General features: G+C 42.7%; 6 protein-coding genes across 13 annotated transcripts; 3 read left to right on the top strand and 3 right to left on the bottom strand.

The window, feature by feature from the left end:
- The first annotated feature begins 108 nt into the window (after positions 1–108).
- On the top strand, positions 109–1,735 carry LOC117650615 (glutathione S-transferase-like). The gene is made up of 5 exons (XM_034394165.1): positions 109–266; positions 789–929; positions 1,005–1,172; positions 1,244–1,386; positions 1,489–1,735. The coding sequence occupies exons 2-5, from the start codon at positions 794–796 to the stop codon at positions 1,660–1,662; spliced, it is 621 nt and encodes a 206-aa protein (XP_034250056.1). The 5' UTR covers positions 109–266; positions 789–793; the 3' UTR covers positions 1,663–1,735.
- A 954-nt stretch (positions 1,736–2,689) lies between these two features.
- On the bottom strand, positions 2,690–4,335 carry LOC117650616 (phosphatidylinositol N-acetylglucosaminyltransferase subunit H-like). 2 transcript variants are annotated; one of them, XM_034394167.1, is made up of 5 exons: positions 4,198–4,335; positions 3,573–3,905; positions 3,366–3,493; positions 3,201–3,287; positions 2,690–3,101 (listed from the first exon to the last, which is right to left on the bottom strand). In XM_034394167.1, exons 2-5 carry the CDS (start codon positions 3,853–3,855, stop codon positions 3,018–3,020), a joined length of 582 nt encoding a protein of 193 aa, XP_034250058.1. In that variant the 5' UTR covers positions 3,856–3,905; positions 4,198–4,335; the 3' UTR covers positions 2,690–3,017. The 2 variants fall into 2 exon arrangements, with proteins under 2 accessions (XP_034250058.1, XP_034250057.1); XM_034394166.1 differs by lacking the exon at positions 4,198–4,335 and adding an exon at positions 4,026–4,163.
- A 114-nt stretch (positions 4,336–4,449) lies between these two features.
- Positions 4,450–7,334, top strand: LOC117650611 (threonylcarbamoyladenosine tRNA methylthiotransferase). The gene is made up of 9 exons (XM_034394159.1): positions 4,450–4,591; positions 4,775–5,042; positions 5,136–5,366; positions 5,444–5,632; positions 5,732–5,934; positions 6,017–6,162; positions 6,246–6,429; positions 6,508–6,654; positions 6,729–7,334. Exons 2-9 carry the CDS (start codon positions 4,775–4,777, stop codon positions 7,062–7,064), a joined length of 1,704 nt encoding a protein of 567 aa, XP_034250050.1. The 5' UTR covers positions 4,450–4,591; the 3' UTR covers positions 7,065–7,334.
- Positions 7,335–7,428: 94 nt separating this feature from the next.
- LOC117650617 (mitochondrial import inner membrane translocase subunit Tim8 B-like) lies at positions 7,429–8,261 on the bottom strand. Its single transcript, XM_034394168.1, has 2 exons — positions 8,010–8,261; positions 7,429–7,821 (listed from the first exon to the last, which is right to left on the bottom strand). Exons 1-2 carry the CDS (start codon positions 8,118–8,120, stop codon positions 7,648–7,650), a joined length of 285 nt encoding a protein of 94 aa, XP_034250059.1. The 5' UTR covers positions 8,121–8,261; the 3' UTR covers positions 7,429–7,647.
- Positions 8,262–8,313: 52 nt separating this feature from the next.
- Positions 8,314–14,485, top strand: LOC117650607 (mediator of RNA polymerase II transcription subunit 25-like). 7 transcript variants are annotated; one of them, XR_004588054.1, is made up of 19 exons: positions 8,315–8,446; positions 8,947–9,073; positions 9,144–9,186; positions 9,275–9,399; positions 9,522–9,741; positions 9,832–9,977; positions 10,083–10,419; positions 10,528–10,887; positions 10,957–11,083; positions 11,167–11,318; positions 11,396–11,646; positions 11,731–11,893; positions 12,005–12,175; positions 12,261–12,527; positions 12,612–12,794; positions 12,883–12,951; positions 13,049–13,291; positions 13,387–13,678; positions 13,771–14,485. XR_004588054.1 is itself a non-coding variant. In XM_034394152.1 (18 exons), exons 2-18 carry the CDS (start codon positions 8,955–8,957, stop codon positions 13,492–13,494), a joined length of 3,069 nt encoding a protein of 1,022 aa, XP_034250043.1. In that variant the 5' UTR covers positions 8,314–8,446; positions 8,947–8,954; the 3' UTR covers positions 13,495–14,483. The 7 variants fall into 7 exon arrangements, 6 of the variants coding, with proteins under 6 accessions (XP_034250043.1, XP_034250045.1, XP_034250042.1 ...); XM_034394152.1 differs by having other exon boundaries at positions 8,314–8,446; positions 12,898–12,951; positions 13,387–14,483; XM_034394154.1 differs by having other exon boundaries at positions 8,314–8,446; positions 13,049–13,246; positions 13,387–14,483.
- A 142-nt stretch (positions 14,486–14,627) lies between these two features.
- LOC117650612 (probable cytochrome P450 6a14) lies at positions 14,628–16,807 on the bottom strand. Its single transcript, XM_034394160.1, has 2 exons — positions 15,544–16,807; positions 14,628–15,473 (listed from the first exon to the last, which is right to left on the bottom strand). Exons 1-2 carry the CDS (start codon positions 16,702–16,704, stop codon positions 15,108–15,110), a joined length of 1,527 nt encoding a protein of 508 aa, XP_034250051.1. The 5' UTR covers positions 16,705–16,807; the 3' UTR covers positions 14,628–15,107.
- Between the last annotated feature and the right edge of the window lie 213 nt (positions 16,808–17,020).

The raw sequence follows: 17,020 nt of genomic DNA, 5'->3' as shown, positions 1-17,020 counted from the left end.
AGTGTTCGAACCAATCTTGAGCTTCTAGACGAACCGCTGTATGCGAGCCGGATTCACCATATTGCCAGCCACACTGCCGTGCGAGCAAGACCAGTGAAGGCAAGACTGTTTCCTTTCCTACCCCCACCTTCGTTCTTCGTGGTGGAGGTGGAGCAATAAAAGGCGTCCGGCCCTCCCGTCAGTTCCACTCGCCCGGCCGGTCGTCTCGCGTATAACTGTCATTCTTCATTCATTTTTCACACGCCCTCTTTCACAACTACTACACGGTAAGTCAATAGGTCTCATCCTTTCCAGTTATATGTGCCATTGACTATCTTGACTAACGTTGCCCGTTCAGTCGCTCTAATTGTCGTGTTTGAAGGACGATGTCCAGCAACAAGTAACCGTTTCATGTGCGCACCATTGGTAACTGCGGTTATCTATAACTGTTCTCTAGTTGTCCAGATCGTTCTAGTGTTGCTACGCGGACGCGGAGAGTACCTGTCAGTTTGGCTCTTTTTGGCAGGTTGCTGTTGGTAGTAGAGCTTCGGCTCTTTCTGTCTGTTTACGCCGTGGAACCAAGACTCTTACACTGTATTCTATAAATTCTACTTGACGGGCTTTTCCCTTGTTGGGGCCGTGCGGTCTACCGTCATGGCCGCCATCTTATCTTCCCCGGCCCGGATATATACATCTCTCCCCCCCCCCTCCCATTTTTCAATTGATTTTGATGGATTGCACAACCCGATGCTGTCATCCAGGCTGTTGTCAAGTACAAATCTAACTTCCTGAGCTTGTTTCTTTCCCAGACACGATGGCACCCAAGTACAAGCTCCACTATTTCAACGTTACTGCCCTGGGCGAGCCTGTTCGATACCTCCTTGCCTACGGCAAAGCTGATTGGGAAGATATCCGTTATGAAGCAGAAGACTGGGAGAAGGTTAAAGCGAGTAAGTTCCTGTGTCAGCAACAAATTATATGAGAAAGGAATGGAATTTGTCTCACCAGTGTTTTCTTTATTGCAGAAATGCCCTTTGGACAGATGCCAGTCTTGGATGTAGATGGTAAATTTCACGCCCAGTCTGTTGCGCTCTCAAGGTACCTTGCGAAGCAGTATGGTCTAGCTGGTAAGGATGACCTGGAAAATCTTCAGATTGATATTGCTGTTGACCTCTTCGGTGATTTCCGAACAAGTAAGTTTCTTGTTGTCTTTACGTTACATTTAACTTGACATTAGTCTCACTTTGAACCTCACTTGTTACAGAGATTGGTGGCTGGTACTATGATGCATTCCCAGAGAGCAAGGCTGCTAAGGAGGGACCTCTGTTCAAAGAACAGATTCCATTCTATCTGAACAAGTTTGAGGAAATTGTGAAGGCCAACGGTGGTTATCTTGTCAATGGCAAAGTAAGTACAGCTATTCAACTGTACTGGCGATGGTTTGCATCATGTCATGAAATTTTATTGGCTTTCAAAATGGCTTATTAAATAATCTTTCTTTGTTTCCAGCTCACTTGGGCTGACATTTACTTTGTGGCTCCCCTGAATTACTTCAAGGCTCTCACTGGAAATGATTTTCTGGTGGGCTACCCTGGTCTTCAAGCACTGGTCAAGACGGTTGAATCTCAGCCAGATATTGCTGCATACATTGCCAAGCGTCCTGTCAATCCTGAAAACAAATGAACTGTTTTTTTAAGCACTTTTTTTAAAAAAAGAATTCTGTCCACTCTGCAATAAATTTATTATTTTTAATCTGTTTGGAGTTTTGTTGCTGTTTATTTTGCCCTGTAGGGGAAAGTCAGGGGAAAATGTGTGGCATTCAAATCAAGGAATTTTGCAGTGGCAAAATGTCAGAGAAAAGAAATTGTTCGATTATGGTGACAGAGACTTCTACACATATTGCATTTTTCAATCAGTCTGTGTAATTATTAAAACGCTCAATCAATGTTTTAGTCAGCTGTAATGTGGGAAATCTATTTTGTGTCTAGAGAAAACTGATAAAATGTTCTGTGGGCTACTCCTCTCAGTTTAGCTTCCACATGGTCCCTCCTTCTTTATAACATTGATATGTCGCGACAACGTCCTAATTCGAGCGATGATATAACTTCGCGGTGACTGGCAATGATGTCATCCTGTTGTATGTTGTCTCTCAATACTCGTTAGTGTCCAGCACAGCACTCATTGCCATCGCGGCATGCTTCCTGTCGCTAAACCTTGTACCTCTCAAGCTCCGAGGCATGACCTGTTTTTCCCCGTTTCGGTCTCGTTTGTGCCCGCATTTCCGTCTGTTGACGCCTGTTCTATTCTCGACCGGACGGGCTCCATATGTCGCACCTCATAGTCAGACGGCCTGACGCCTGTCTGTACTACCATCGTAGGCGGATCTTCCACCTCACCTCCTGCTCCTTTCCAAAGTGTGATTTGTCTTCACTATCATTATCTGTAACAGCACAGCATCTTGCTCTGAACTTCTATGCTGCTCAGCATAAAAATTTCTCAGCAGATTTTTTTTTTTTCGCACTCAAATACAAGTAAAAGCTGCGCAACTTCAACATACTGCTCAAGACGAGCCAAGTAGGTAGATTCTTCCGTGCATGTGGCTGACTGGGAAGACCTTCATTGTTATGAAGAAGGTGCTGAGATTGCTGCTTGCATCAAGTGCCCCAAAACAAAGTGAGTGGTCTCTTGTTTATGCACTTTTCAAAAATTATTTCGACATACTGCAGAATTTTTTAAACCGAGTTTTCTTGAAAGCTCAACTACTTGTGTGTCCTATTTCATCAAAACATTGAGTAAGAAACAGCCAGATGGAAATCCACATAAGCCACCGCTTAAAAGCACAGGTGAAGGTGACACGTAAGAATTATTACAGATTTCTTTTTGTCTTTTTGGATAGAATTAATTGTTAACAATAGTTGTCACAGATACAATTCACAAAATACAAATTTAAATACTCTTTTTGAGTTATTGAACTAATTTCACTCATCATAATGATCTCAAGAATTCTCGCTGGGTAGGAATTTAAACAAGATGTGTGGTTAGATTTTAGAATTTTCTTCTGGAAAAAGATCATAAATTCCTTGATATATTTTTTCCAGGCAACTGATGCGAGGTTTTGTTCCCTGCAAAGTAAACATTGGAAGTTCAGTAACAGCGACTTCCTCACAAAAAAGGAAATAATTTTCATTTTAATAAATGCTTGGCCAATCTGGAATACTAGCCTGAAAAAGGGGAATCAGTTTCTGAGATGACTGCTTGGAATCTTGATCAGGTTGTGTCAAAACCACAAGATTATACAACACCCTGTGCTAGAAATTAAAATGTAAGTGTAGTCAGAGGAGATGGATGACAAGCATGCATTGACACAATAAGAGAACTATACTCACAAATGAAACAGTTTCTATAATGTATACATCTTTGACACAGTGCCACGGAATGTAACATGTTGTTTGTTGGCCTGATTTGAAGAAGGAAGTAAACTGCAGTCCAAGTGGAACAGTCACAAGCAAGACTTCTGAAAAACAAAATATACATTGACAATTTTAAAAGTATTTTTAATATTACAAACAATATGGGATAACTAATAATATTACCTTTCTCAACATCCCAAAACAGGATGTAAAACAGTATTAAGCCCAAAAGCGCAAAGAATAAAATGCCAAGCAATGAGCTGGCATATGCACTGACAGAGAGAAGTAAAACAGAAACTGATAGAAGATGAAATATTCCAGATTTGTACAGTGGTAAATTTTCTTTCTGAACTGTGTACTCAACGCACACAGATTTCCCTATAGTTCTTTTTCGAAGCAAGATTATATGACCATTAACACTCTCGTGCTGGCTTATTTTTTCACCATCAAACAATATATCCATCATCTTGACACTCTTGCCACACTTCGTTTTGGTTGGCAAAGTAATTAAATAAACTGAAAAAATGAATTTTAAAAGAAGTAAAATTTAAAACAATACAAGTTGTGATGAGATGCTCCCTGTTTGTGCTTCAGAATAGGGAAACCAATAACAACCATCATAATGATTGACAGCACCTGGTAATCACCCCTTGTCCTTCTCACACCGACACGCATGTACAAACTTGCAGAGTAACAATCAACTATTAATGGAACCGATAAATTTTGACAATTAGCCGGTTACTTCTCCGCTTGTACGGCACATAGTGCGAGGGGTTAAAAAGGGGTTATGAAAGTGAATGTAGCCAACTTGTAATGTCTTGAAACTTCTCTTCTCAAAGGTCAAGCATTGAAGTCCTCTACGACTCATCTCCTGATTAAGAAGGCCACCGTCCAATCTATTTGATTGTTTGAGAGTTTTCACAGACACCCCTTCCGTATGTTGTTGTTTGGTTATTTTGTTGGTTTTTGTTCGTTCCTTACTTTCGTTGAGGTATGAGAAGTATGTGCTACGTGAGAAATTAACCTTCAACTTCAAGTAAGGAAGCACATGTACTTTGTATATAAGTTCTGCGTGCTTACAAATGGCAACATTAACGAGAACGAGAACACAGCAGTAAAGTTACGCCACCCACTGGCTCAATCATTGGTTGAATCATTCGATCGTGATTCGTAGAAGGGAAACCCTGCACCAAAGCTTAATTGTAAGTGTAAGATCAGTTCTAGCCTTATTTCTATTTATTTTAACTTGTTAAATCTTACATTAACTTCAAACAACATCACAGTAGTATTCTTAATATTTGTATGCCAAGGCACGGTCCTCACCAGTCAGTGTGCAATCAACACATATATTATCTTTGTCGGGTGACGCCTTTTTGTATTTTCAGATGCCTGGTGTTTGCGATGAGATTATTGATGATATAGAGGACCTGATATCAGCCCAGGACATCACTCCGAAGGAGCGGTACAGCTCACGCCGGACTGTTACTTATCGTGCAAAGAAACGTCAAGAAGACAATGATGTTGAACCTGAAAACTTGCCTGAGATTCCAGGAACAGCTAGAGTTTTTGTGAAGACATGGGGATGTACTCATAACAGTTCTGACAGTGAATACATGGCGGGGCAGCTTGCTGCTTATGGCTATAATCTGATTGGTAATATCATCTACATGCTACAATAAAGAATTTAACTTTTTAATTTGTCCTGTCTCTTGACTAAATAGAAAACTTTGTCTCAATTGTGTCTAGATATCAAAGAAGATGCTCATCTTTGGCTGCTTAACAGCTGCACTGTAAAAAACCCTGCAGAAGACCATTTTCGTAATGAAATCTCAGATGCTAAGCGTTTAGGAAAACGTGTTGTTCTTGCTGGCTGTGTACCCCAAGGAGCTCCAAAAGCTGACTACTTACGTGGCTTAAGTGTCATTGGTGTTCAACAAATTGATCGTGTTGTTGAAGTTGTGGAAGAAACCCTCAAAGGTACTACTCGAGTACCTGAAATGTTTTTATTGACTGTTGCTTTTTTAATCACTTATTGAGGTGTTTTTGTTGTTAAGGCAATTCTGTGCGGTTTCTTGGTCAGAAAAAAGCAAGTGGACGAAAGTTAGGAGGAGCTTCACTGGAGCTCCCCAAAGTTCGAAGAAATGATCTTATTGAAATCATAGCTATCAATACTGGTTGCTTGAATCAATGCACTTATTGTAAAACTAAGCATGCTCGTGGAGATCTTGGTAGTTATCCGCCTGGTAAGATTTAATTTTAACTCTATTAAAAATTTGTGTATAGTATAGAAAACTTCATCACCTAATCAATAATGTAATATTTTAACTATTTTAATTTCTCAGATGAAATTGTTGCTCGAGCCCTCCAGTCATTTTCTGAAGGTGTCAAGGAAATATGGCTGACCTCTGAAGATACAGGGACTTATGGAAGAGATCTAGGGACAAGTCTTCCAGAGTTACTGTGGAGACTTGTGAACATTATTCCTGATGGTTGCATGCTGCGAATAGGAATGACAAATCCACCATATATTTTGGAGCATTTAGAGGTCTGTGAATTGCTTATAAATTTGTTGTCTGCTTGACACTTTGTTCCAGATTTTGTTATTGTTTGCCATAAATTAATTTCAGGAGATGGCTAAAATCTTGTCCCATCCTCGGGTGTATAGCTTCCTTCATGTCCCTGTACAATCTGGTTCTGACGCTGTGTTGACTGACATGAAAAGAGAATACTGCCGGAAAGATTTTGAAAATGTAGTTGACTTTCTGAAAGAAAGGTAATATAGATAAATTTTATAGTGCTTAGAGTGGTTTCATTACTGATTCAAATTTTAAAACATTGAATCTGTGCACATAACAGGGTACCTGGAGTCACCATTGCAACAGACATAATTTGTGGCTTTCCTTCAGAAACAGAGGCTGATTTTGAAGAGTCCATTGACTTATGTGCCAAGTACAAATTTCCAAGTCTTTTCATCAACCAGTTTTACCCAAGACCTGGAACTCCTGCTGCAAAAATGCCTCGAGTGGCCACTACACAGGAGGTACTTGATATTACTTGTACTAAATGGGAACATTTTAATCTTGCTGACAAATTGTATTTAATAAATTTTTCTGGTCAGGTGAAAAAGAGGACAAAAAAATTGTCGGAATTGTTTCAGTCATATGAACCGTATGGCCACAAACTGGGAGAAATTCAAGATGTTTTGGTTACTGAACTATCCCATGATAAAAAACATTATGTTGGACACAACAAGTTTTATGAACAGGTCAGTAAAGGAGGGATCATTTCAGTAACCAGTTTTCAGTCATATGTTTGTCTAACTTCTTAAAATCTTTATAGGTTTTGGTGCCTCAAGACCCAAAAATGTTTGGCCAAATGATCAGGGTTAAGATTATAGGCACTCAAAAGCACTGTATGATTGCTGAACCCTTGGAGTCTTTGGACAAAGTTCAAAGTGAGCCTGCAGTCACGGTTGTTAATAATACTGTCCGACTGAGAACCAATGACTCAACCTTACGTCCAAAATTCTCAATGACGGAAGGAAACATCAGTGTTCAGACTGAGCGGATAAATGGTTCATTTAAATTAATAGTGTTACCTCTTCTGTTTCTTGGCTTGACTTTAATCATTAGAGTTGTGTGGGTTCTGATGTCAAGAAGTTCTGTCACTTCTTGAAATTAACCATTTTTGTCCTTGAACCATGAAAGCATCAATTGAAGAGAATTACATGCTGGACATGTATAATCTTGTGTTTGGAATGGATTGCATTGCTGCATTCAGAAGAATGAAACTAGTACTACACCCAATTTTGGAGAACATTCTTACTTCATTAAGCTTAAGAAGCAGAGGGCAAAGTAAAACAATGAGTTAACTGGAAAGCCCTTGAGTTACAAAGTTTGTAAGAGTGCCTGTACTTTAAATTAAATTCTTCAAATTGAAGCCACACTTGAGTATTCCAGATATGCTGGAAGTGTTGACTCCATTCGACACCAATTAAGATGAGGCCTGACTTGAAGAAGAAATAAGAGTTTGTCACAAATAAATGATATTAGACATATTTATTGTAGTGAAAATAAGGAACTTAATTCTACAAAAGAAACACATTTACACATGGATGTATAACTACTCTCGAACCACTTACACTCATAACACAGACGTAAATCCAGACAGCAACAACCAAGAGTTGAGTGGCCAATTGTGTAACCAATAAACAAGAGCACTTTTTGACTTGACTAATACGCTCTACTGCTGGTAAATTTCATCTCATTTGTTGGCTTTTTTCCACAATTTGAGCAAACCTATTGGTGACAAACATAGTCACGTCAAGAAATCGTTCCACACAGTTCTGCATACATGTCTGGGTCTTGGCATCTAATTTAGCTCCAGGTGTTCCCATACATTTGTCCCAGCAAACGTCAGTAAATTCAACGACCTGAAACAAAAGTTAATAAGCACATTGAAAACATACTCCTACTGAACGGACTTGAGATCTGAACATTCAGAATGTATTCCAATACTGTTTATCCAATATATTCATAAGCTACTTCGTACTTAAATAAATCAATTACGAGGCATGCAGACAAACTCAAAGATGTACTAAATGATTATGGAATCCATTACTTGGGCTTGCAGTTCTGATAAAGCGGTGAGCTGCTGAAGTTCCTCTTGCAACTTTTCCTTGTTGGTGTCATCCCCCAAATTCGAGCTACCAGATCCAAACATGTCACTCATTTTGCAAGAACTCAAAGCTGGACTGTCAGGAAAGTCAATTTATTCAATAAACAATCTAGGGTTTCCCAGAAAGAAAGATGAGCTAATATCGCAGGCAGCACGTCGAATGGGTCGAATGTCGAATAACGGGCAACATAACCTAACCAGGACCGGAAGCGCGGTTCTCAGTAACTGTAGGTTTCTCATACGCCGCTACGCAATGGTGACTTTTTCACCTTCATAGCCGACGACATAACCTCACGTGGTAAACATACCCTTGCCAACAAGTGTACATATTCTGTCTTGCTGCTTAGGAAGAAATTTATTCTGGGAAAGTGGGAAAACAGGTGCAGTTTTGATGACTTGATTAGCTGTGTACATCGTATAAAATTAGTCTCAAACGAAATCGTCAGTGAGACACTGTTGGTAGAATTTCAAATTTTCGGCAAATGTACAAACTTTTGTAGTTGCTGTTATCAACGTTCTTTTGATTTATAATTCACAAATAAACTTTCATCAACGCTTTCGATTAAAATACCTTTAAAACTGCTATTCGAGTATGTTCAGTTTCTTTTGAAGTCATGAGTCTGTTAAAAACTTTTTCTGACAAATTAAACCACAAAATGTTGTAAAAGAGACATTATTTTTGGGTATTGATTTCCTTTTTGAGGCTCATGGTTTATACTTTGTTTCGTTAAGTTATTCAAAATAAGGATTCTACTTTTCTTACCCTTTTCTTTGTTCTTAATGTCAGTGTTGTCATGCTTCATATAACAACTTTCTTTTGAGGTGTGTGGCAATGTCATGTTTATTTGTGGTTTTAATTCTTTACACTTCTCAATTCTAGGCGACACCATGGTCCCTGGATCTTTAGAAGAACATGAAGCTGATATTATATTTGTCGTTGAGGGAACTGCAATCAATGGAGCCTACCTAAATGATCTAAAAGCAAATTATATTGTACCTACATTACAGTAAGTATTCTGAAATTTCAACTATTTTTGCAGCATGAACCCAAGCTGTCATTTGTTTTTCTTTGAACAGGTACTTCAGTCATACCAAACAAGATGACTGGGATAATATTGAGGTAAACAGAGCAATTCTAATTTTATGAAATTGTACCTTGGATTTTATTGTTTCCCTGTGAGGATGCAGTCTTTTATCATCTGTTACAGAGTCAGAGTGTCATATATGGTCTTGTCATTTATCATGCAGCGGATTGTTTACCTAGTCCAAGTAGCGATAGTTATGGTCCATTCTACAATCCTAACAAATTTCTTGCTTCCCTTGATAGTGTTGAGTAAGTCTTATTGTGTTAAACAAATTTTTAGCTTTTTAAGAATGTACTACCTTAACTCTTTTATTTTACAAATCTTATAACCTGCATTCTTGGATGACCATGATTTTTCCTTGTCGTACCAGAATGGTGGGAGGGAAAGGTGAAGCATATGCCAATGTTGCTGAAGGACTGGCCACTGCCATTCAGTGCTTTGAAGATCTCAAACTGAAACGTGATGGATTGGGGGCTGTCCAAAAGCATTGTGTTCTTATAGGGAATTCCCCACCTTATCTTTTACCCGCAATGGAAGCTCCTTCATTCTGTGGAAAAACTGTAGATGAACTAGCCTTACTACTTAAAGAAGTATGCCTTTATTCAATATTTTTTCTTGCACAGTATGTGACAAGCTCATTGGTTGTAATGTTTATTTTGTTTCTTATTTACTTATTTCAGTATGGTGTCAACCTTTCTATTCTTTCACCTAGAAAAATGCCTTCCCTATTTAAACTATATGAAGAAGCTGGAGGAGATCTGCAGTTAAGCCAAACCAAAAATTATGCCAAAGATCCCCGGCATTTAGTGTTACTAAAAGGATATAGGCATGTACATCAGTGTCATTTATTTCCTGTCTTAACATAAGCAGTACACAAGAATCAATTTATTTTCTATTGTTGGCTTATTTCCTGTTTGTTGTTTGTGTCCAGTCTTCAGGAACGCGCAGTCAGTCCAAGTCCGCCAAATGCTAGTCAGATGCTCATTCTCAACCAACCTCACACCCCTTCAGGACAATCGGGGCAGCAAAGCCAACTGACGCCCCCTCAGTCACAAGCACCAGGCTCAAACCCGGGCTCACTCCAAGGCATACCGCCATCACCAGTTGGCATGGTGATCCCATCAATGTCCAGCCCTCTTCCAAACGTTGGAAGCCCAATCACAAGCATTGCAGCCAGTGTCAGCTCTGGAGGGCCTGGAGGCCAGCAGCAGCAATCGCCCATCATGACTGGGGTCAACATGTTCCGGGGCAACCAACAAACGGCACAGGTTAGCTAAGAATCTGTTTTTGGATTTGTACTGGATTATAACAATCCACCATGGCTAATGTTTGTAACAAAACTGCATTTGTGTGTTTGTGTTGCTGGAAATGCTCAGCAACAGCAGCAGGCTCAACAGCAAGCGCAGCAGCAAGCACAACAGCAAGCACAACAGCAAGCACAACAGCAAGCTCAGAAACAAGCTCAGCAACAAGCTCAGCAGCAAGCTCAACAAGCCCAGCAGCAAGCACTGCAACAGCAAGCACAGCAACAAGCACTTCAGCAACAGCAGCAACAACAGCAGCAACAACAAAACACACAGGCTGGTCAACAGAATGCACAGGGTATGGTGGGACCAATGACTGGTCAAAGACCACCGTTTCCACCACAGCCTCCTGGTTATGGTGCCATGCCTGGAGGCGCAGGCATTAACCGACCTCAGTGGCGTTTCCCTGCACAGGCTCGAGCCCAGTTTCAGGTAAGAGTGAAGCTGATCCAATTTTATCCTATATCTTTGGTGTTATTTTTGCTGTCTTAAAATTTTTAGGGTCAAGGATTTGCTGGCAATGGAAATTCTACTCCACAGCAGAGCTCAGCTCTCATTGCTCAGCTAACTCAACCACCAACAAGCATTGGCCCAGGTGTTAATCAGTCTCAGCTCTCTGCTCAGTTTGGTAAGATTTGCCGAAACAGATACAATGAGCCCTCCCAAAGCGTTTCTGTACCTATATTTGTTTATGCCTTTCAAACTTTTCAGCAGCAGGAGCGGGTCAGATGCGCCTAAATCAAATGATGGCTGCTCAAAGTCAGCTACAAAACCCTGGCCAGGGCACAATAGGAATGCAAGGAGCACAAGGATTAACTCAAACAGTTGGTCCTAGTCCACAGCAGCAACAACAGGCTCAGCAGGTAATAATAAAAAGTCTTCATAAAATGGATTTTTTAAAATTAAGTTTCTTAGTCAAATTTATGGTTTGATCTATCAGCAAGCACAGCAGCAGCAACAGCAGCAGCAGGCCCTAGTCCAGAAGCAATTGCAGCAGCAAGCTCAGATGGGTCAGCAAGCTCAGCAAGTTCAACAATCGCAGCAAGGTGGGCAGGGAGAAAGGCACTTTATTTGGAGTGGTGTCTTAGAATGGGTCGAAAAGCAAGTTAAAGCACCTGCTCCCAATCAACCAAAAATGTCACGACAGGTGGCTTGTCAAGTTTCAATAGCTGCCAAAGATCTCCAAGGACTGTAAGGCATTCTCTATGTTTCTTCATACTTCGAACAAGAAAGGAAAGTCTTGTCCTGTGTTCATGGCTGAATTCTCTTTTGCAGCTCTGCTGAGACCTGGCCGGAGACACTTCTCATGCAGTTGATGCCCAAAACATTGATTAGTACTATTGGAGCTCCTTTTCTTAAAAATTCGAAGTCAGTGTACTTCCATCCTCAGCCTTGTGACGCTTTAGATAGTCTAATACAGTTGCTATTGACAGGATATGTAAGTGTCGAATGTCCAACATAACGTAACTTTTTGTTGCAATGCAAATGTTTTTCATCATCCTTCTACCAATTCCTTTTTTTAAATTGTCCCTCTTTTTTCCAAACGTAGGTTGGTTGTGTACATTTTACAAGTGCTAACAATACTTGTGAAATCAAAGTCCTCCTGTTGATCTATCAAGCTGAAAAAAGAGCATTTTTTGGATTCATTCCAAATGACCAAACAGGCTTTGTCGACAGATTACGCAAATTGATTCAGCAAACAAAGCAAGGAAGGGGTCAGGTATGCATTGTCTTTCCAAAAACACATTAGATGAGAGGGTAGGAAATGTTTTCAATTTTTATACTGTCGCTTTCTCTTGGCACAGCTAAATGCTCAACGAGCCCAGCAAATGCAGCTACAAGCACAGCAACAGGCTCAACAGCAAGCGCAACAGCAAGCACAACAGCAAGGAATGATGATTTCACAGACAAATCAAATGGCTGTGGTTGGTGGCCAGATCACACAGAATGTTGTTGCAGCTGGTGGAGTGAATGGTCCACAAACGCAACCAATGGGACAGCAAGTCACAAACAATATGGCCGGTGTAGGGGCTTCTGGTCCTATGTCAACTCAAAACCCTCTAGGAATTCAAGTACGTTGTTCAAGTGTGCAAAAAACAACTGTTACCTTTTTTATTTTGATTATATTTTTAAAACTTTTGTTTGCATTTTTTCAGGGTGTTGATGGAAGCATGGGTTTACGCATGCCTGGCCCTAGTACTGGAGGACCCAACATGCAGGTAACTGGGCAAGGAAATATGATGGCTCGAGGTGGTTTAGGTGCTATGCAGAGATCTATGAACCCTCAAATGCAAGCTCAAGGGCAAAGTAACGATATGCAACAACTGAAACAATTTGAGGTATGTTCAGACCTATCATCACCATTTTGTCGCCACTTTTAAAATCACATGAATTCTTACATTTTGTTATTTTTTGCTGTTTTGTCAGCTTATTAACTTCAAGTTTCAGCAGCAGAAAATGCAATCAAATATGGACATGAACCAACAAGTTTTTGATGTAAGCTTTGTTATGTGGTACTATTATGGGCATCAAGGAATTTTTATATGAAGCAGCTAATGACTACCTTATCATTATCATTTTTTTCCTACCCTAGAATGATCAAGGAAAGTTAAGAGCTCAGCTACAACTGCAACAATTGCAGCAAAAACAACAAGCCATGCAACAACAGCAGCAATTGCAGCAAAAACAACAAGCCATGCAACAACAGCAGCAATTGCAGCAGCTGCAACAGCAACAAATGCAGCAGCAACAGTCATTGCAGCAGCCTCAAATGCCTAACCAACAAAGAATGGTGCGCCCTAATAATAATCCTGGTTTGCGAACACTTTTGCAGCAGGTACTTCTTTAAATATCTTCTTTTTAACATAAGATTTAAATTATTTTTTTTTACAAAAATGATAATAATAATTTTTGTTTTCTATTTCCAAACAGCATCCTCAAAGACCATTAGTCATGATGCAAGGCGTGAGAAATCCTAATCTACAGAATGCAAACATGCAGCACCAATTTGAGGAATATGACCATAGACTAGATTTCTAATTTCTGATGACTGAATCTGCATTGCTTCTTTTGAACCATGTTGATTCAAAATGTTACCTAGCACCTAAATTGACCTTGTGATGCATCAATGAATTATGGAACAAACACTGTTATCTGAATGTAAATTTATATCTTGTGGAGTGTGGTAACTTACTGTGATATATTTGTATCCAAAACGTTTTATGTAGGTTTTATTGATGCTACTATTTTTGATGTCCAGATTTGCAGTGCTTTCCTACAACGTCTATACTCTAATTTTGTTAACTCTTTCTTTAGGAGCTTGTGAATTTATTAAGCAGTTTCATGAATACAGTAGTTGGAGGGACCACATGAACTGGGAAGATCTGAAGAATGTGAACTTTTCATTTGTAAGATGTTCCTCACGTTTCTTCACCTTGTACCTGAGAATTCAGAACCACATTTTGTTTTCATCGACAGAGGTATATAAAAATTTATATGTTGTGATTTTTGACAACCAGATATTTATTTCTATGCAATGTGATCAATGAGCTTAGAAACTCAGAAACTTATCAATGTTATTTATGAGCTTCTAAATATAAAGCAAAAGACTAAAACAAGCTTTCATTTTGATAACTATGATTTACATACATTAAGACCTCAGATAATACTTCTTTTTCCTTAGAAACGAAGATTCATACTTAGATCCTTCCCAAAGAACACGAAACGCTCACCGTGACGTCATTTTGATGTAAATTTAACGAATTTTAGTCAAAATTTCTACATAAAAAGCATAATTTTGACGTCATTTTTACTTCGTTTGACTGCTTTATGAGTGTTTCGTGTTCTTTGGGTTGTAAATGTTGAATGTCCACTGTTTATTATACGTTGTTAAGATCAGATTTACGAATTGTTATTGACTGTGTTTTTATTTTGTGCAGTAGATATTTCATATAATTTACAAATGTTAAAGAATTTTTCTTTTTTCTTTGTTACTGAGACTTGTCACAGAATAAATAAAATCAGAATAAAATGTCTTAAAGAGATTTCACCCGAAAGTTCTTGTGACATATTTAGAAGTTGTTCAGCGAGAAGAGGCAGAGCAGCACAGTTCTGGTTTGGCTGTCCTGCGCTGCCCTTAACACAGAAACTAGAAATTTCTCCCTCAAAAATCAGTTTTTCCAGTACTTAAATTTGAAGAAGAAAGGAAACTCATTATTATTCAATAAATGTTTGAATAATTTGCACCCGTGTTGTGCTTTGTTTGTGTTTGTCCTCTCTCTGATTCACTCAATTCAAACCAAGCTGACCGGCAAAATTGAAACAGACATGTCCCAGACGTGGAACAGACATGGGACATGAAACAGACATGGTAATAGCGCATACAGAGAGGTGCTCGATCCCCTACACTGGCTTGATCAAGGCTAGGACTCACGTTGTCCGGCTTCAACTGGCTTTGCATAGCGTTACGTTTTGTTTTTGCGCCCGAGTACAACGGTCGCGGAACGCACACTTTACTTTGGCCTTATCTGCTGAAGTTTTCTACTCGGGAGCGAGAGCGAGACCGAGCGACGAGCCGTCGCCGACGGCGCAGTGTTCGGAATCCATCCTCCAGTCGCCAGGCGCGCCAGGCCGTCACCGCGGCCGCCGCGGCCTTAGTCGTCCTCGTCCCTGTCCTCGACGCGCAGCCAGAAGCCCCCCTTGGGCGTGGGCGAGAAGAAGCGCTTGTCGCACTCTATCCGGACCGCGGTCTTCTCGCCCACAACGAAACGCTTCTTGGCCAGCAGCGCGGCCAGGGCCAGCTTCATCTCCAGGACGGCGAAGCGCTCGGCGATGCAGAAGCGCGGGCCCTCGCCGAAGGGCAGGTACGCGTAGGGGTGCCGCTGCGCCCTGGCCTCCTCCGTGAAGCGGTCCGGGTCGAAGCGCTCCGGCTCCGGAAAGAACTCCGGGTCGTGGGACAGCTGGTGTACGGGGATCCACACCAGGCACGTCTTGTCCACCACGGCGTCGGTGCCCGGCAGCTATTCGGACAGAGAGAGACAGATAGCGACAACTACACAGTGCAGGCGCGGGGATCGCCAGAGTGCCCACCTTGAAGGGCGCCGTGGGCTCGCGCATGAGGATGCCGGCGGGCCCCCACTTGCGGAGCGCCTCCCGGATGACCCTCTCGACGAGGTCCATGTCGCGCAGCGCCTCGTACGTCAGGCCGCCGTGCTTGGCCACCACGGTGCGCACCTCCGCCGCGGCGCGCTGCTGCAGCTCGGGGTTCATCGCCAGCTCGTGCAGCGAGAAGCCCACCGTGCTGGCGACGCTGTCCAGGCCCGCGATGAAGAACAAGAAGGCTTGCGACGCCATCAAGTCGCCGTTGAACTCGACGTGGTTCACGCGGTCCGTCTCCGTGCGGTCCTGCTCGCGCAGCTGCATCATCAGGTTCACGAAGTCGTTGCGCTCGATGTTGTTCTGCTCGCGGTACTCCACCGTGTCCCTCATCAGGTCGAGGAAGAAGTTGGTGCACTTGGCGAACAGCATCTTGAAGGGCAGCAGCTTGACGAGGAGGGGGTGGACAGACACGAGGAAGAGGCGGATGAGGAACAGCACGTTCCTGTCGAAGAACTCGCGCGTCATGGCCTGGAAGTCCCGGTTGCCGCCCTTGATGGTGTTGCAGTCGATGCCGAACGCTACCGTGCCGATCACGTCCGTGGCGAAGCGCACCAGGACGTCCCTCACCTCCACCTGCCCCTCGTCGCCCTTCGCGGCCAGCGCCGTCACCTCCGCGTTGAGGTCCTCGGCGAGCGCCGCCATCAGCGGGAACATGATCTTGAGCTTGCCCGACGTGAAGGTGGGGCTCAGCTTGGAGCGAAGGTTCTTCCAGCGGGACCCCTCCAGGTTGAACAGGTTGATGCTCATGGGGTCGTTCACCTCGTCGATGGGGTTGCCGCGGTCATGGAACGACGAGAACTCCTTGGTCAGCACCATCTTGACCATCTCCGGGTCCAGCACAACGAGCACGGGCCGGCGGCCCTGAAACGTGCCGACGAAGCGGTGCTCCTTCTTGTACTTGTTGTAGACGGGGTCCAGTATCGTCCAGAAGCACTTGTTGAACGGCAGCCCGCCGCCGCGGTCGCCCGTCAGCGACAGCGCGTTGACGGACGGGATGCCGCGCTTCGTCCAGTAGTCGAAGTGCCACGAGAAGAAGACGCAAATCAGCGCCGCCAGGGCGGCCGCGACGGCCAGCGACGCCGTCAACAGCATGACGTAGGGACCGGAGGACCGCGAGGACCGCGAGGACGCCGAGCGTCTCTGAGGCTCGCTGGCTGCTACTGGCTGTGGCTGGCTGTGGATGGCCAACTCGAGCGTCAGGCCGTCAGGCTAGATGCATTGCGGCCCTGTCAAAGTGAGTCATCCGCAAGGCCACGGGCCGCGAGTAGGCGCCGCCCCGCCATGCCCCTCTACAAGTCTCTTGAACTCGGAAGTGCGTTGGGTGGCCTATCTCGCCGCGTGCGGGCGCCTTTAACTCGCTCTCTCCCGTGCGATGGGTGGCCTACCGCCACGGCGGCGTGCTGCACGC

Source organism: Thrips palmi, unplaced genomic scaffold (assembly GCF_012932325.1).
Source record: "Thrips palmi isolate BJ-2018 unplaced genomic scaffold, TpBJ-2018v1 HiC_scaffold_5, whole genome shotgun sequence".
NCBI classification, from domain to species: Eukaryota; Metazoa; Arthropoda; class Insecta; order Thysanoptera; family Thripidae; genus Thrips; species Thrips palmi.
This window is presented reverse-complemented; position numbering and strand designations above follow the sequence as displayed.

Bases quoted from the DNA above. Each gene is read 5' to 3' on its own strand.
- LOC117650607 (XM_034394148.1), top strand. From the start codon at position 8,955: ATGGTCCCTGGATCTTTAGAAGAACATGAAGCTGATATTATATTTGTC. The intron at 11,319-11,395 runs GTAATAATAAAA...TTGATCTATCAG, and splicing joins AGCAACAACAGGCTCAGCAG to CAAGCACAGCAGCAGCAACA. The intron at 12,952-13,048 runs GTAAGCTTTGTT...TTCCTACCCTAG, and splicing joins TGAACCAACAAGTTTTTGAT to AATGATCAAGGAAAGTTAAG.
- LOC117650615 (XM_034394165.1), top strand. From the start codon at position 794: ATGGCACCCAAGTACAAGCTCCACTATTTCAACGTTACTGCCCTGGGC. The intron at 930-1,004 runs GTAAGTTCCTGT...TCTTTATTGCAG, and splicing joins CTGGGAGAAGGTTAAAGCGA to AAATGCCCTTTGGACAGATG. The intron at 1,173-1,243 runs GTAAGTTTCTTG...CACTTGTTACAG, and splicing joins CTTCGGTGATTTCCGAACAA to AGATTGGTGGCTGGTACTAT.
- LOC117650612 (XM_034394160.1), bottom strand. From the start codon at position 16,704: ATGCTGTTGACGGCGTCGCTGGCCGTCGCGGCCGCCCTGGCGGCGCTG. The intron at 15,474-15,543 runs GTGGGCACTCTG...CTGTCCGAATAG, and splicing joins AGCCCACGGCGCCCTTCAAG to CTGCCGGGCACCGACGCCGT.
- LOC117650611 (XM_034394159.1), top strand. From the start codon at position 4,775: ATGCCTGGTGTTTGCGATGAGATTATTGATGATATAGAGGACCTGATA. The intron at 6,163-6,245 runs GTAATATAGATA...TGCACATAACAG, and splicing joins GTTGACTTTCTGAAAGAAAG to GGTACCTGGAGTCACCATTG. The intron at 6,430-6,507 runs GTACTTGATATT...TTTTCTGGTCAG, and splicing joins GAGTGGCCACTACACAGGAG to GTGAAAAAGAGGACAAAAAA.
- LOC117650617 (XM_034394168.1), bottom strand. From the start codon at position 8,120: ATGAGTGACATGTTTGGATCTGGTAGCTCGAATTTGGGGGATGACACC. The intron at 7,822-8,009 runs GTAATGGATTCC...CTTTTGTTTCAG, and splicing joins TATCAGAACTGCAAGCCCAA to GTCGTTGAATTTACTGACGT.
- LOC117650616 (XM_034394167.1), bottom strand. From the start codon at position 3,855: ATGATGGATATATTGTTTGATGGTGAAAAAATAAGCCAGCACGAGAGT. The intron at 3,494-3,572 runs GTAATATTATTA...TTTGTTTTTCAG, and splicing joins GTTTTGGGATGTTGAGAAAG to AAGTCTTGCTTGTGACTGTT. The intron at 3,288-3,365 runs GTGAGTATAGTT...TTTAATTTCTAG, and splicing joins TTATAGAAACTGTTTCATTT to CACAGGGTGTTGTATAATCT.